The sequence below is a fragment of the Octopus bimaculoides genome, chromosome 1 (genome assembly GCF_046866305.1).
Source record: "Octopus bimaculoides isolate indiv1 chromosome 1, ASM4686630v1, whole genome shotgun sequence".
Lineage (NCBI taxonomy): Eukaryota > Metazoa > Mollusca > Cephalopoda > Octopoda > Octopodidae > Octopus > Octopus bimaculoides.
This window is the reverse complement of record NC_142928.1, coordinates 184024098-184038747: the sequence shown is the minus strand read 5'-3', so window position 1 is coordinate 184038747 and position 14650 is coordinate 184024098. Positions and strand designations below refer to the sequence as shown.

The window sequence follows — 14650 nt, the reverse complement described above, 5'->3', positions numbered from 1 at the left end:
TCTGCAGAGGACAAAAAACTGAAAAAAACACTATGAAATATTAAGTATGTCGACAACAGAAAAACTTGTAGAACCAGCAAAAAAAGATTAATTTTGCAGCTGCGGCTGGAGTGAAAAAAGAAAAACTATATGTTGACCGAAGTGTATTAATACAGCACCAAGACATGTTTTCAAAGGAGGAATATGACGTAAAAGCCACTCTCCCGAGTGAAATCATAGGAAAAACCGAAAAAAAAATATATAGTCGTATTTAAAACTCTTATTGTAAAGGAAAAGAAACCTGACAAAGCACCAAATGCCTACAGCCGATCTGGCAGGACATAGAATACCTGACCAGTAGCAAACGCTCTGTCACTGTAGTAGTGTATTTCATAAGTGAAGAGAAAGCAAAAAACACACTAAGTACAACCTTTGAGAACCACGGACATTGTGTTGCTGCCATCATACTTAGGCAGGTGTACATCAAAGATCACAATAGAAGAAATTCCGCCAGAAATAAACGTATCATGGCTATTCCCAGCCCTACTAATGGGGATAGAAGAAGAACTACTGATATTAGAGGCCTCAAAAATACACCAGCAGAACTGGAAGGGGCAAAGCCTCGAGGTCATTATCCAAGCGGCGCCACAGACCCCGAAAAAGATCGTAGAGAACATACACCTTGGAGAAGAAACCACCTTACGGGCAATGATGGAGGGGAGAAGACCCCGGTGCTTCGAATGTGGAGAGAAAGGCCAAATTCGGGCAAACTTTCCTACCCGTAAGGTGGAGACGGCCCCGATGTGTAACAATAAAACGTTATAGGGCGGCGAGCTGGCAGAATCGTTAGCAAGCGGGGTGAAATGCTTAGCGGTATTTCATCCGTCTTTACGTTCTGAGTTCAAATTCCGCCGAGGTCGACTTTGCCTTTCATCCTTTCGGGGTTGATTAAATAAGTACCACTAACGCACTGGGGTCGATGTAATCGACTTAATCCCCTTGTCTGTTCTTGTCTGTCCCCTCTATGTTTAGCCCCACTGTGGGCAATAAAGAAATAAATGATAAAACCTTATGCTAAATGTTCGCGGTAGTTATCAATTACTTCTTCACATAGCCAAAGAATCACATTTTTATTCATCGACCCAACCACTCATCATCTCTGACCAGTCAACGCAACACCCTAGCGACGACTCATTCTCAGCCGTTTGTATTCGCGATCATCACTCAACATTAGCTCGATCAACAGAAGAAAACACGCTCAGTACAAACAAACATGCAACCCAGCACTCAGTAATGACACATAGCTATAGAAAATGAGAATCAGGAAAAAATTTCTTCTTTTTGCGTTATGAAGGTTATGGAGCTGAACAACCGACACGTGAAACTGATTACAATACTTTTAGTAAAAATATACCTTGAACTTGAACGACAGAAGATACTATGCCTATCTAACATCAAAATAGTAACCATTTACCAAGTTATACACATACTTCCAAGCATTAAATTAGTATTTTTTACAGTGAATTGGATATCATTAACTATTTATAGTTAATAATTTATATCTACACTTTTATTCTAGATTATCATTGCCTACCGTGTCTTCTTGGATGACACATTCTCTGATATGTATATATGTATGTATGTATGTATGTGTGTATGTATGTATGTATGTATGTATGTATGTATGTATGTATGTATGTATTATGTATGCATGTATGTATGTCATTATTCAGTTTATTTCAAGATTTCTTGCCAATAGAGAAAGAACCGGTTTCTAACCTAGATCCAAAACTCCTTCATTGGAATTTCAACATCAACAACAAGGTATTTTGTATGTATGTATGTATGTATGTATGTATGCATGCATGTATGTATGTGCAGATTTGTATGTTTTATGTATGTATTCTCATGCATATAGTTGCATATCTAAACATACTCATAAATATATATATTTAAATGATAAAATTCTGGAAAGTTTTACAGATTTTTACAGTTCCAGTGATGGATTGGATCTGTAGTCTTCGAATTAACTTTCTCCTTTCTGGTTTTGAGAAGCCTAATTTCTCAAGACTGGTATTTAGGCAGTGTGTTACATATCCCAGGGCCCCAATAATGTGTATGTATGCATGTATGTATGTATGTATGTATCTATCTATCTATGTATGCATGCATGCATGCATGTATGTATGTATGTATGTATGTATGTATGTATGTATGTATGTGTGTAAGATATAATGCTCCTTCTTTGGGATGTTGCCTTGTATCTTTGTTGGAAACCGATTCCCTCCTCAGTGGAAGATTTCTAATAATAAAAAAATAGAAGAGACATACATACATACATACATACATACATGCATGCATACATACATACATACATACATACATACATACATACATACATACATACATACAACCATGCGTGTGTGTGTGTGTGTGTGTGTGTTTTCCTGATTGGAGTTTCAACGTATATTTTGACCGGCACAAGATCAGTAGAAAAGTGGTAGAGAAAGTTCACCAGAAATATATAAATAAATAAATAAATAAATGATAAAAGGGTTGGGGTTCTTTTGCTTTTCCTCATCCTTTGAGCAACCGATTTACCTTTTAAGTTTTAAGGTTTTGCAATTTTCTATTGTCCAAGATAGCATGATTTTGTGAGGTCTTTGAATTAAGGAGCCATTTTCTTACTTCAAGAATCCAAGTTGTACTTCTGCTTCGGTTTCTGTGAACCTTCTCCATGGTACTTTTGATCTGTTACGCTTCCGTCTCCCTCGGGGTGTCCATCGGAGGGTTTGCCTCCACGCGGCAAACAACCAGCGTTCAGCCATTACACTCGACATAAACTTACTTCCCCCATTTTCTCACACACTCACGCACGCGCGCGCATCCTTTGAAAGAAAACAGTATTAGGAATTGCGTACACCCAACCTCTCTACAACATCCACAGTATGTATAAAGAGTCAAGAAAGCAAAGTATTTGCAACATGTATGAATAAGCTTACAAGTATTTAATCAGTATTATTTATTCAATGCATTTGCAGGTGGAAAAACAACTCAAATTTGTTTTCGTTATATTTGCACAATCAACATTTTTATGTGCAGCAGTATTTTGTCGAAAGGTTGGAAATATCTTTTGTTGGAGGAGTAGTGTTGTTCAGACTGGAAGTAGGTTCATGTCGTTTCTAATTTATCTTTAATTGCAAAGGTTTTGCTCGGATATCATCGGCTCATGAGTTGTAATCTAAATGGTTGATCGTAAGAGACTCCATTTGAGATATCGGCTTAAGACATTGCTCAATGGAGTATTTTCACCGCGTCCATGGTCTTGTAACGGAACATCATTCTCGGGAGACCAGCATCAGCATCATCACTCCAGATTCCCTGCTGTACATCCTGCGAACAAATTGCATTACAACCACTTTCACTTGTGATATCTGATACGGTGAGAAAATAGCTGCATCGGTTTCATGTTAAGCCTAACCCCAACAGATCTGTAACATGAAACTGATGTACTTATTTTTTCACGACGACAAAGCTGTATGTCGCCATCCCCATGCATTTCATGGGGGGGGGGGCTAGTCGATTATATCGACCCCAGTGCGTAACTGGTACTTATTTAATCGACCCGAAAGGATGAAAGGCAAAGTCGACCTCGGTGGAATTTGAACTCAAAACGTAGCAACAGACGAAATACCGCTAAGCATTTCGCCCGGCGTGCTAACGATTCTGCCAGCTCGCCGCCTTAGAACCAGTTAGAATTCAGCGTTCTAACATCACTGGGTTTTCATTGATGTATAAATCATTTTACCAACTCATTTTCCCTTTCATTTAATGCATTTAATCTTTCTCTTCTGTAAATTTTGACTGTTTTGGCATCGTTGATGATTTGCAGATGTAGTCTCTATAGTCTTGTAGATACAACATTATATAAACTTACTTTAGCTTTGTTAATGATTTTATTTGTTCCTAAGCATTTTTTAATTATCTCTAAAATAACCTGATATTAATGTGTTTATGCTTATGTCATAAACACGGTACTTTATATTGACGAAGTAATTGTTAATACGATTACTGATCTTCATTTCAAATTAAATTACACTAAATTCAATTATATGAAGACTCGAGGTCTAGTGGTTAGGGTGTCACAGCTACGATCTTGCGATTGTGGTTTCAGTTTCCAGACGTGGCCATACACTGTGTTCTTGAGCAAAAATTAAGTTAATAAAACAGGAAAAATAATCTAGGATCCTTGTCCGGTACTGGATCGATCCCAAAATCTAATCATTTCGTGCCAGTCATGACGCCAAAAATCCCTGAAAGTTTCATCCGAATCCATCCGGCGGTTCTTGAGATATCTTGTCCACGAACAAACAAACGAACAAACACGACTGAAAACAATACCTCTGCCTTCGCTAAGGCGGAGGTAATAAAGAGAAAATAATTAACAAACGGTGTCTCTATAACTTGCCGTACGACTCTGTTAGTCAATATAATTTAAACTCTTGAAATTCTATGGCTAGATACTCAACCAACTTAACTGGGTAAGTAAAAAGGTAACCTCGGCATGGTCTCTGACCTCTTGGAACTAGCTACCAAATCTCCCTCACGCTGTGCGCAGCTATCTCAGGACAGGAAGACTACAGTAGAAGGTATGTTTCAAGAAACACTATACCTGAAAAGGTTGGTCATTATCGGAATGTCTCCGATCATAGCTCTACTCAATCAGGACTGACCGACCTGCTTTCAACAACAAAGACTAAACTGGTTTGCAAAATATTTCTGCTAATATATGCTTACATTGTTTCCTGTGTTGATCATTATCGCTTAGTTGACTTCTGGCTTTTTGAACTACGTCTCGCATTACCCCCCCCCCCTCCCAACACACACACACATACACACACCTCTCTATTTTTTTTTCTATCTGTCTATCTCTCATAGCTTTCCTTTATTCTCCTAACCTTCACCGCAAAACACCTCAACGCACACCCGCCAAAACTTCGTTAAACAATTTTACTTTCCATATCACAGGTGTTTCCCGTGACCTTCTGAAAATACCAATTCTCGTGTTTCTACCATAGTCACACATGTACATACATGCACGCACACACACACACACACGTACACTATATATATATATATATATATATATATATATATATATATATATATACACCAACATACTTAGAAATATACATGAATATAATCATAAATATATTTGTATATGGGTGGATATGTATGTTTGAGACTGTATGTGTGTATGTATACGTGTGCATGTACATAAAACAATGAATATAGTCTAGGCCTTGGCAATAAGATAGCGGAAAGATTACACTGTTTTTTTTCTATCGTGGCTATAAAACCAAGCTTATATCGTTGACCAGTTGTTATATTACTTCATACATTGGAATAGTGTCGACTGTCTAACGAATCTAATTGTTATTTAACAGTTATCAGCCGTATTCTTGTGCAATAATACAACAACCATGTGGATATACTCGGTATTACAATGCTGCAAACATTAAGAAGAGCAAGCCGCTCGCATTCCGTAAGTTTCTGAAGAAAACATATCTGCACATAAATGCACAGACACATACTTACACACACACACACACACACATACACATACATACATACATACATACATATATACATGCATATCCACCTCGAGCAAAGTATAGCTGCACTTGGGATCTTGGGAAGAAAAGACAAATCCTTAATTTATACGCTTACAAATGGTCCCGATATTTGGAACCATAAAAATCTGCAATACCTTCTCACAATTTAAAGGATGATGGTTAAAACGAAATGCTTTCCCTCACAATCTTGTTACCAAGTAGGTGGCCGGTCAAAATTTACTCTAATTTAAAAAGAGAAAGAGAACATGCACACACACACACACACACACACACACACACACACACACACACACACACACAAAGCTGACCTCTATGATGGTACATACCTTTGTCCCTCTGTCCCAAACAACAAAATACAGCCTGTTATGTTTACAATCTGTCTGTGTTAACTATATTGCAATGATGGAAACCTTGTATCTTTGTCGGAAACCGGCTTTCTCCGCAGTGGAAGATTTATAATAATTTAAAAAATAGACGAGACATACATACATACATACATACATACATACATAAAAGCATACATACAATAATTGGAGCACTAGATTTTGTTAGTAAATGCTTAAAGGAGAATCTGGATAAACTAGGATTTTCAGAAAGAGAAATCGACCGGCTAATTCGTATAAGTGCAATCTGTGAGTGGAACAGTAAAAATATGCAAGACTTTTCTCAAATTCAAAATGTGAATTTGTCTGTATCATTTTTGGAAACCGGCTTCGTCCTCAGTGAAAAATTTATAGTAATTAAAAAATAGAAGAGACATACATACATACATACATACATACATACATACATACAGACATACAAGCATAGTCATAGAGGAGGCCAGCAGCCTTGCAGATGTGAATATTTCTCATAAATTCAGTGAGAAAGAGAATGTTTATGGATAATTAGAAACCTTTAGTTTTTCTATCCCACTTCTAAATTCACATTTCACCTTTTGATACAAACCTGCCTGAACCCATCCCTCGTTCTGTCATATAAATTTACTGTTTTAAAGTGGTTCAAATTAAAACCTCCATCAAAATGTTTTGTTAATTTGCGTTCCACACTGGCTGAATCGTTAACAACCCTCATTAAAATGTTTACTAGTATATCGTCCGTTTTTACGTTGAGTTCAAATTCTGACAATGTCGACTTTGCCCTTCATCTTTTCGAGATCGATAAAACAAGTACCAGTTCAACGCTGGGGTCGATGTAATCGTCTAAGCTCCTCCTTCGAAATTGCTGACTTAGTGACGTAATTTGAAACTAATTTGTATTCCAGACACCGGCTTAACAAATGACGAAGTCTTTATTTTTAACAAACACTTCATTATTTTCAAAATTAATTAAAACAAATCTTTTACCTTTTACTTGTTTCAGTCATCAGACTGCAGCCATGCTGGAGCACCGTCTTGAAGAATTTTAACCGGATTTATCGACCCCAATATTTATTATTTTTTTGTAAAGCCTTGTACTTAGTTTATCGGTCACTTTTTGCCGGACCGCTAAATTACAGGGGCGTAAACACATCAACACCAGTTGTCAAGCATTTGTTGGGGACAAACACATACACACACACACACACACACAATATTTTAGCTTCCCTGTATGTACACGCAGTAAAATATACATGGATAGAGCATCCCTAAACATAACGCACATTTTCTATAAAATCTTTCTTTCCCTAAATGGAACAAATCAGACACAGTCACACAAATCACCAACTAACCAATGTATAGCTGAACTTGGGATCTTGGGGAGAGAAGACAAATCCTTAATTCATACGCTACAAATGGTCCCGATATCTGAGACCATAAAAATCTGCAATACCTTCTCACAATTTAAAGGATGATGGTTATAACGAAATGCTTTCCCTCACTGTCTTGTTACCAAGTAGGTGGCCGGTCAAAATTAAAATCTAGATTAGATTGAATTGGTTTGGATTGCTCATGTTCAGTCCGCTGCACAACGAAGGTCTTGCAGTGTTCTTAGCATGTTCTCTTCAGGAGCCGATGTAGAGGTCGTGAATTTGAGTTTGAGGTTATACTGGTTTGCTGACCCTACTCTACTACACTGGCTCAACATGGCTGACAGATAGGTGCAGTTATTATACTCGTAGCCAGGAATAGTTAAATCGATTGTTGTATAATATCGTATGGTATAAGTAAATTTTGGTTTTCTTTATGTTCACACGAAAAGCTATCAGCTTATTTAATGGCATGCATGTTTTTTTTTTGTATTTTTCCTTAAACATTTAGAACGTAAAATAAACGATGCCTACCAACCTACATGACTGGGTCTACCAAAACTGTGTGATCAGTTTGGAGAATTATTTAAACCGTCACAGCTCAACAGTTGATATAACAGATGAAGAAGGAAAATCCCCTCTCCACATAGCAACCAGTTATTCGCGAGTAACTAGCGCTACGCTTCTCCTTAAAGCCGGAGCCAACCCGAACGCCAGAAGGACCAACGGACTGACACCTCTTCATGAGGCTGTGGAAAGAGGCTGTGCACAGATTGTAGAGCTGTTTATTAATTGTGGTCTGTATACATAATAAGCGTATTATGATATTCTCTGTGTGTGTGTGCGCGCGCGGACATTTACACGAGAACGGGGAAAGAGAAGAGGAAAAACAGGTGGATTTATATGAAGACTGCCCCCCCCCCTCTCCCAAAATTTCGGACTTTGTGCCTAGAATAGAAAAGATTATTATTATTATTATTATTATTATTATTATTATTATTATTATTTATAGGATTGAGGTAACTCCTCCAGAAGATATAGAAGCAAAGAAAAAGAAGAGTGCCATTGTTTATTTTTTTAACCCGTGGAAGTCACACGAGATGTCGAAGTATCGTTTACTTGATGACAATGGCACTCTTCTTTTTATTGCTATTATTATTATTATTGTTGTTGTTGTTGTTATTATTCACCAGGCGAAATGATTGAGGGTATTTTGTCTGTCTTCGTGTTCTAAATTCAAATTCCGGCGAGGTCGACTTTGCTTTTCATTCTTTCGGGATCGATAAATTAAATACCAGTTGAATACTGAGGTTGATGTAATCGACTAGCACCCCTCCCCAAAATTTCAGGCCTTGTGCCTATAGTTCAAAAAATTATTTATTTATTTATCTATTTGTTTGTTTGTTTATTTTAAGAAAACTGTAATCCGAACATCAAAGATGGTAATGGAGACACACCATTAATCCGAGCTGCGTACTATGACTATTCTGATATAGTTAAAATGTTAATTGATGCCGGTAAGTCCATATATATATATATATATATATATATATATATATATATATATACACTCTGTGTGTTTAACTTAAAATAATAATAATAATAATGAAATTATTGTATACAGTGCTCAGGTGCACTACAACTTGTCAAAAGTGCGTATAAAGCATACTCTACTCTTTTACTCTTTTACTTGTTTCAGTCATTTGACTGCGGCCATGCTTGAGCACCGCCTTTAGTCGAGCAAATCGACCCCAGGACTTATTCTTTGGAAGCCTAGTACTTATTATATCAGTTCTTTTGCCGAACCGCTAGCTTACGGGGACGTAAACACACCACCGTCGGTTCTCAAGCGACGTTGGGGGGACAAACACACACACACATATATATATATATGTAAGGGAGGACCGACATCGGGGGCACCAATTGTAAGGAACGACCGACGTCGGGGTCACCAATTGTAAGGGACGACCGTGCGAACTCAAAAAGGAGCAATGGTGACGAATGGAAAAACAGAGGACTCCTTTTATTTAAACGTGTCACATGGTCGAACATACAAATATATATATCAAAGATGATATACATGATATGTTATGCGACGATAACATATGTGACCAGTAATGAAAGACCACAACCGTATAAGATGAATAACAGAGATATTTATTATGGCGTTAAAGATGTATGTCTGTGTGTGAGTGTGAATGCGACATATAATAACATAATCAAAGACAGGCCGTCATACAAAGAAAAGTGTGTATGTGAGTGATACATGTGTGAGTTATTACAGCAGAGAAAGAGAGTCAATAACACGTGAGCAATTATACCAGTTCTTTAGTACACTTTAGGAAAAGTTCTGTATGTGAAAGTGAGTTGGCTGAGTGTGGCAGAGCTGATCACTAGTTGTGATGTCGTGGCATCGATGCCGGGCCGTGATTCTTGTTATACAGATGTTCGTCGCTGGCTGAGAATTTCTTGTCTGTTTAAGAACTCTTGTCTGTTTATTTATCGTGGTGAAGCTGAGTCACCTAACAGAATCGAAGAGAGAGATGTGCCGCGGAGGTTTGGTTTGGTGTACATAGTAAGTCGTGTTGACGCTGGTGGTCTAGAAGCTGTTTGGTAGTAATCGTGTTGGTCATGACGATGATGCTGGATAGTAGTCGTAGACTCTTGTTGCTGATGTGGCGACGGCGGTGGTCATCGTTGGCTGGACGAAGCTGTTGAAGTGGTCGCTGGAACTGCTGCTGCTGTCGTGTGGTACACGGAACAGTTCTCAAAGAGAAACTGGACCGAGACAAATTTGGCCGCCGAGTTAAAGCTATTTATAACAAACTATTGGCTCACCAGATGGTAGAAATATACTCTATCACGTGACCTTATTAGGGGCCGTGATTGGTCAGTTTGCGTTCTGGCGGGAACGGTTCGAAGAAGTTGCCGATTCGAATAATGATCAGTCACGTGATGACAAGGAATGGGTTCTCTACTACGCTCGCATTTATTTATATTTAAATGAGAAGAATGGCGATAGCAGTTTTGTATCTAATGGCGGTAGGTAGTTTCACTACATATATATATACATATATATGACAGGCTTCTTTCAGTTTCCGTCTACCAAATCCACTCACAAGGCTTTGGTCGGCCCGAGGCTATAGCAGAAGACACCTGCCCAAGGTGCCACGCAGTGGGACTGAACCCGGGACCATGTGGTTGGTAAGCAAGCTATTTACCACACAGCCACTCTTGCGCATATGCAGTATTGTACAAATGTCTGAAAAGTGAACAGTGTATGAGTCAGATACATGCTTGCATGTGTATGGAGGGGAGAAAATCAGGTGTAGTGTTGGCGAATCTCAGGGAGCATGGAAGTTTTGAAGGATGCAGTGCTCCGACAACTAACGACTGATGCTGGCAGTTTGTTCCATACTTCAGCAACTCTTAGCGTGAAAAAATGTTTCCGAAAGTCATGGGAGCTGTGCTGTTTTCTGACTTTGTAAACATGTCCACAGGTGTTAGACAGTTGTTAGACAGGTGTTAGACAGGTGGAGTTTGAAAAGGTGCTCAGAGTTATTCTTAGTAAGATGGTTAATAATTCAACACAAATATAACACTTATATTGCTATATTTGTTTTTACTGTTGGTAAGCTCATGTTAGCACTATTTGCGCAAACTTATTATCGAAGTCAATCCAGCTGTTCTCATTTCACCTTTCTCTCTTATCAGTACCTATGACCATACAGTCCGTCCGATACGTCCTTTCGCTTTTGTAGGTGTAGAGTGTACTTCGAAAGTGATTTGCTGTTATTTCTCGCCCTCTGCTCTTTCCCTATCTTCCTTCTCTCCTCTCTCTTTCTCCCTCTCTCCTTCCTCACCTCTCTCTTCTGTTATGTTTGATAAAATAGTATTGAAAGATATATATATATATATATATATATATATATATATATATATATATATATATATATAGTTCTCGTTATAGACAGTAATGTATTTGTATTCAGAAATTAATACTAATAGACATGTCGTCTGATCAATTATTGATTTCGTAGGACCGAGAAATATGAGAAATATTTGGAATTCTTTAAAAAAAAAAAGACATTTTCCAACAACTATAAAAAAACCGGGTCTCTAAGGTGATCAATTCGTCCTCAGAAGATGCGTGTTATTTCCCTTTAATGGTAAAATGGTAATAGTGAAGTCGCTATCAAAATGAATAATTCATTCTCTGGAGGTGGGAGTTCTTTCCCTTATAACTGTCATTTTTACAGTCGTTCAAAAATGATCCGTTTGTTTAAAGGGGAACAAAATTCTTATTTATGATTAAAGGAGATTGACCTCCGCCGATAGACAGGTACATAATCACGGTTGGCAATTTTAGAGAAATTTTTTTTGTGTACATGTTTATGAGCAGATGTTCTTAGATACATTCTTTAAAATTTCCTTCTGCATCCCGGAACTGATTAGTGGATATATATTAGAATATTCATAAATGTGCACCTTTGGTTTCGTTTGTGTGTGTGAGATATATTTTTCATGTTTGTGATACAATTTATTTTAAGATTGCTTGTGCTAAAAAGTCTTCTATATCTATGTTCAGAAGAAAAGTGTTTTTCTATTAGAGTAAGGAGGTCTCTTGCTGTATTACATAAATGGAAGTAAGGATATGAACTATATAATTTTATCTCTCCTCCTTTTTTGTCTGTGGGGATGAAGAATAAAATGAATACGTAACTTTTCTCTTTGAATCAGCGAGTTAAGAAGGGTTTATTTTTTAAGTAAGGACTGTCCTATTGAATATTAGAAACTCATTAGAGATCCTGCGGCTAATGATATACATGAGGTTTCTAAACAGTATCAGGCGGTTGGTATGATTCTACGTTTATATGAGATAGCTTTCATTTTGTTTCATGAGAGGTGTGTATAAGTTAACTATTAAAAACTAGTTTAGCATCAAGGAAGTCAACAGTAGCGCGGCTAGTGGTCTACAATTATTGTCAGATGGATAACCCAGAATGTGTGGGTAATGTCCTTTTCCAATTTGTTCAAAATATGGTCAATAATGCTTTTAGTTATACTAACTTGCCATCTTTGTATAGACCAAAATATATACTAGTGAACTTTTAGCAAGCATATCTAAAATATATAATCCTATACGATCATATATATCCACGCTGCTATTGTCGGTGCTACCCCTTTATATCTAAATCGAATGCAAAAAGTGTTACCTATGCACATCAGACGAGATTAAAATCTCCTGAAAGCTTCATAAACAAAACCTCTATTTAAACACAAGGTGAGAGCTTTTTAAGAAATGCAGATACTTTGAAAAGGAATTATTGCACAACTAGGAAATATCACCTTCACCCAACCAGAACCACACATATTAAACATAGGCATCTGATATTGCTTCATCTCAGATTTTCTTTGCTCTTTCTTCCTCCAACAAATCCTACTGCTTGAAGTTTCTAAACAATAAGGAGCCGATGGCATGATCTTAAATAAAGGGGGAATAACTCAGAGCACCCGGGAGCGAGTCATTAAACTTGAAAGAAGCAAAAGTTTTGAAAAATACCTTACCCAAAATATTTCTATACTATGTGAAGATAAGTAGATACTAATTTTCTTTATTTTATGCAACATTCTTCATATTACCTTTTGTCCTCTTGCAGGAGCTGATGCTGAAATACGAAATAACTGTGGCCAGACAGCACTTCTTGTTAGTCTTTGGGAAGGCAGTATTAATACAGCGGAGTTCCTTATCGAAAGTAACTGCGACTTGGAAGTCATTGACCTAAACGGTCATAGTGCTCTGTATGCTGCCATTCATAGTGAATTATTACCAGATAAGGACATTGCCAAGCGTTTGGTTAAAGCTGGTAAATATAGTGACGTGTTAGGAATGAACGTAGGTACCTATGATACGGCTAATATGTGTTGTTAGGCTTTGTACAAATGTGTTTGAGAACATATCTTTCGGCGTGAATGTATGAGTGCATGTGTATGTATTTATGTAAGGGAGTGGGAGAAGAAAGAGAAGAGGACAGGCAGAAAAAGAAAGATATAGGGAGTGTAACAGAGAGAAATAATGCATACATGTATGCCAACAGTTTATATATACATTAAGTATGATACATAAATAGACATACACGTGCTAACGCGCGCGTGCGCACAAACACACACACACACACACAAACAGACGTATGTTGACTTGTGTGAAGTGAATGAGAAAGGAGTGTTCCATACATGTTGTAGAGTACATTAACTGAAACTGAATCTTTGTCTCACCATTTGAGCTTCATGCTACTACGATCTTCAGGCGCGGATTCTTATCTGAAGATTGCAGTGACCTGAAACTCAAATCGGGAGATACAAATTCAGTTTCGATAAACTATATGTATGTAGGTATATTCAAATACAAACACACACACATCCACACACTACATGTAAGTACATACGCAAACATACATATTGGTGTATATATATTAAACTATAAATTTCCTTTACAGGTTATGATGTCCAACGGGATATGTGGTGGCTGAACCGAAGCCGTTTTAGATTCAGGTTACCATTATCTACCGACTTGGAAAACAAAAATACAAAAGAAACTAAACCTCCTAGTCATCTGAAAGCTGCAACAGTGAGCAACCGTCCTACAAAAAAAGTAACCCAGGGGAAACGTCCTTCGAGCGTAGGAAAACTAGGAAAACCTCCTTCGATGAATGTAAAACTTGAAAAAGGTCCTTCAAATAGTTTGAAACAAGAAAAATGTTCTTCGTGTAAAACAACGTCCGAAAGTTCTTCAGCATCAAGAATGATTAAGCATCGTGTTTCAAGCAGCACATCAGTAACTGAAAACCTTCCTCCTGAAACATTAAACTTTGAAAAACGAACGCCAAAAGCAATAACGTTTGGAAATTGTACGCAAAAGAGTTCAATCTTTGCAAAGCATAAGGAAAAGTTATTTGGAAATCGTCACCGGAAAAGTGTAGCTCTGGAAAACTGTGTTCCAAGAACTGTAACTCTTGATAAGACCCCAGAACATTCTCGTAAAAGAGTAACGTTTGCAGAGCGCCCTCCGACGAGGATAACATTCTCTGATATATCAAACAATCATAGAAAACAATTCAGTTTTAGCAGCTTGTTTTCGAAATTGAAGCGACATGGTGTAAAATAGGTACATTCCGAACATCCATTGCTTGTCCATGTGTGTGTGTGTGTGTGTGTGTGTGTGTGCGTGCGTGTGTGCGTGCGTGTGTGCGCGTGTGTGCGCGCGCGCATGCTCGTGTGTATGGAGAATAAACAATTGCTGTTTCAA

General features: G+C 37.7%; 1 protein-coding gene across 1 annotated transcript; it reads left to right on the top strand.

The window, feature by feature from the left end:
* Positions 1-7864: 7864 nt before the first annotated feature.
* Positions 7865-14650, top strand: LOC106872708 (uncharacterized). Its single transcript, XM_052972522.2, has 4 exons — positions 7865-8141; positions 8760-8861; positions 13005-13211; positions 13842-14650. The coding sequence occupies exons 1-4, from the start codon at positions 7871-7873 to the stop codon at positions 14507-14509; spliced, it is 1248 nt and encodes a 415-aa protein (XP_052828482.1). The 5' UTR covers positions 7865-7870; the 3' UTR covers positions 14510-14650.

What these genes read in the sequence shown, in the direction of transcription:
- LOC106872708 (XM_052972522.2), top strand. Translation starts at nt 7,871, where the DNA reads ATGCCTACCAACCTACATGACTGGGTCTACCAAAACTGTGTGATCAGT. An exon ending in AGAGCTGTTTATTAATTGTG is followed by an intron (nt 8,142 to 8,759) that starts GTCTGTATACAT and finishes GTTTATTTTAAG; the next exon opens with AAAACTGTAATCCGAACATC. An exon ending in CAAGCGTTTGGTTAAAGCTG is followed by an intron (nt 13,212 to 13,841) that starts GTAAATATAGTG and finishes TTTCCTTTACAG; the next exon opens with GTTATGATGTCCAACGGGAT.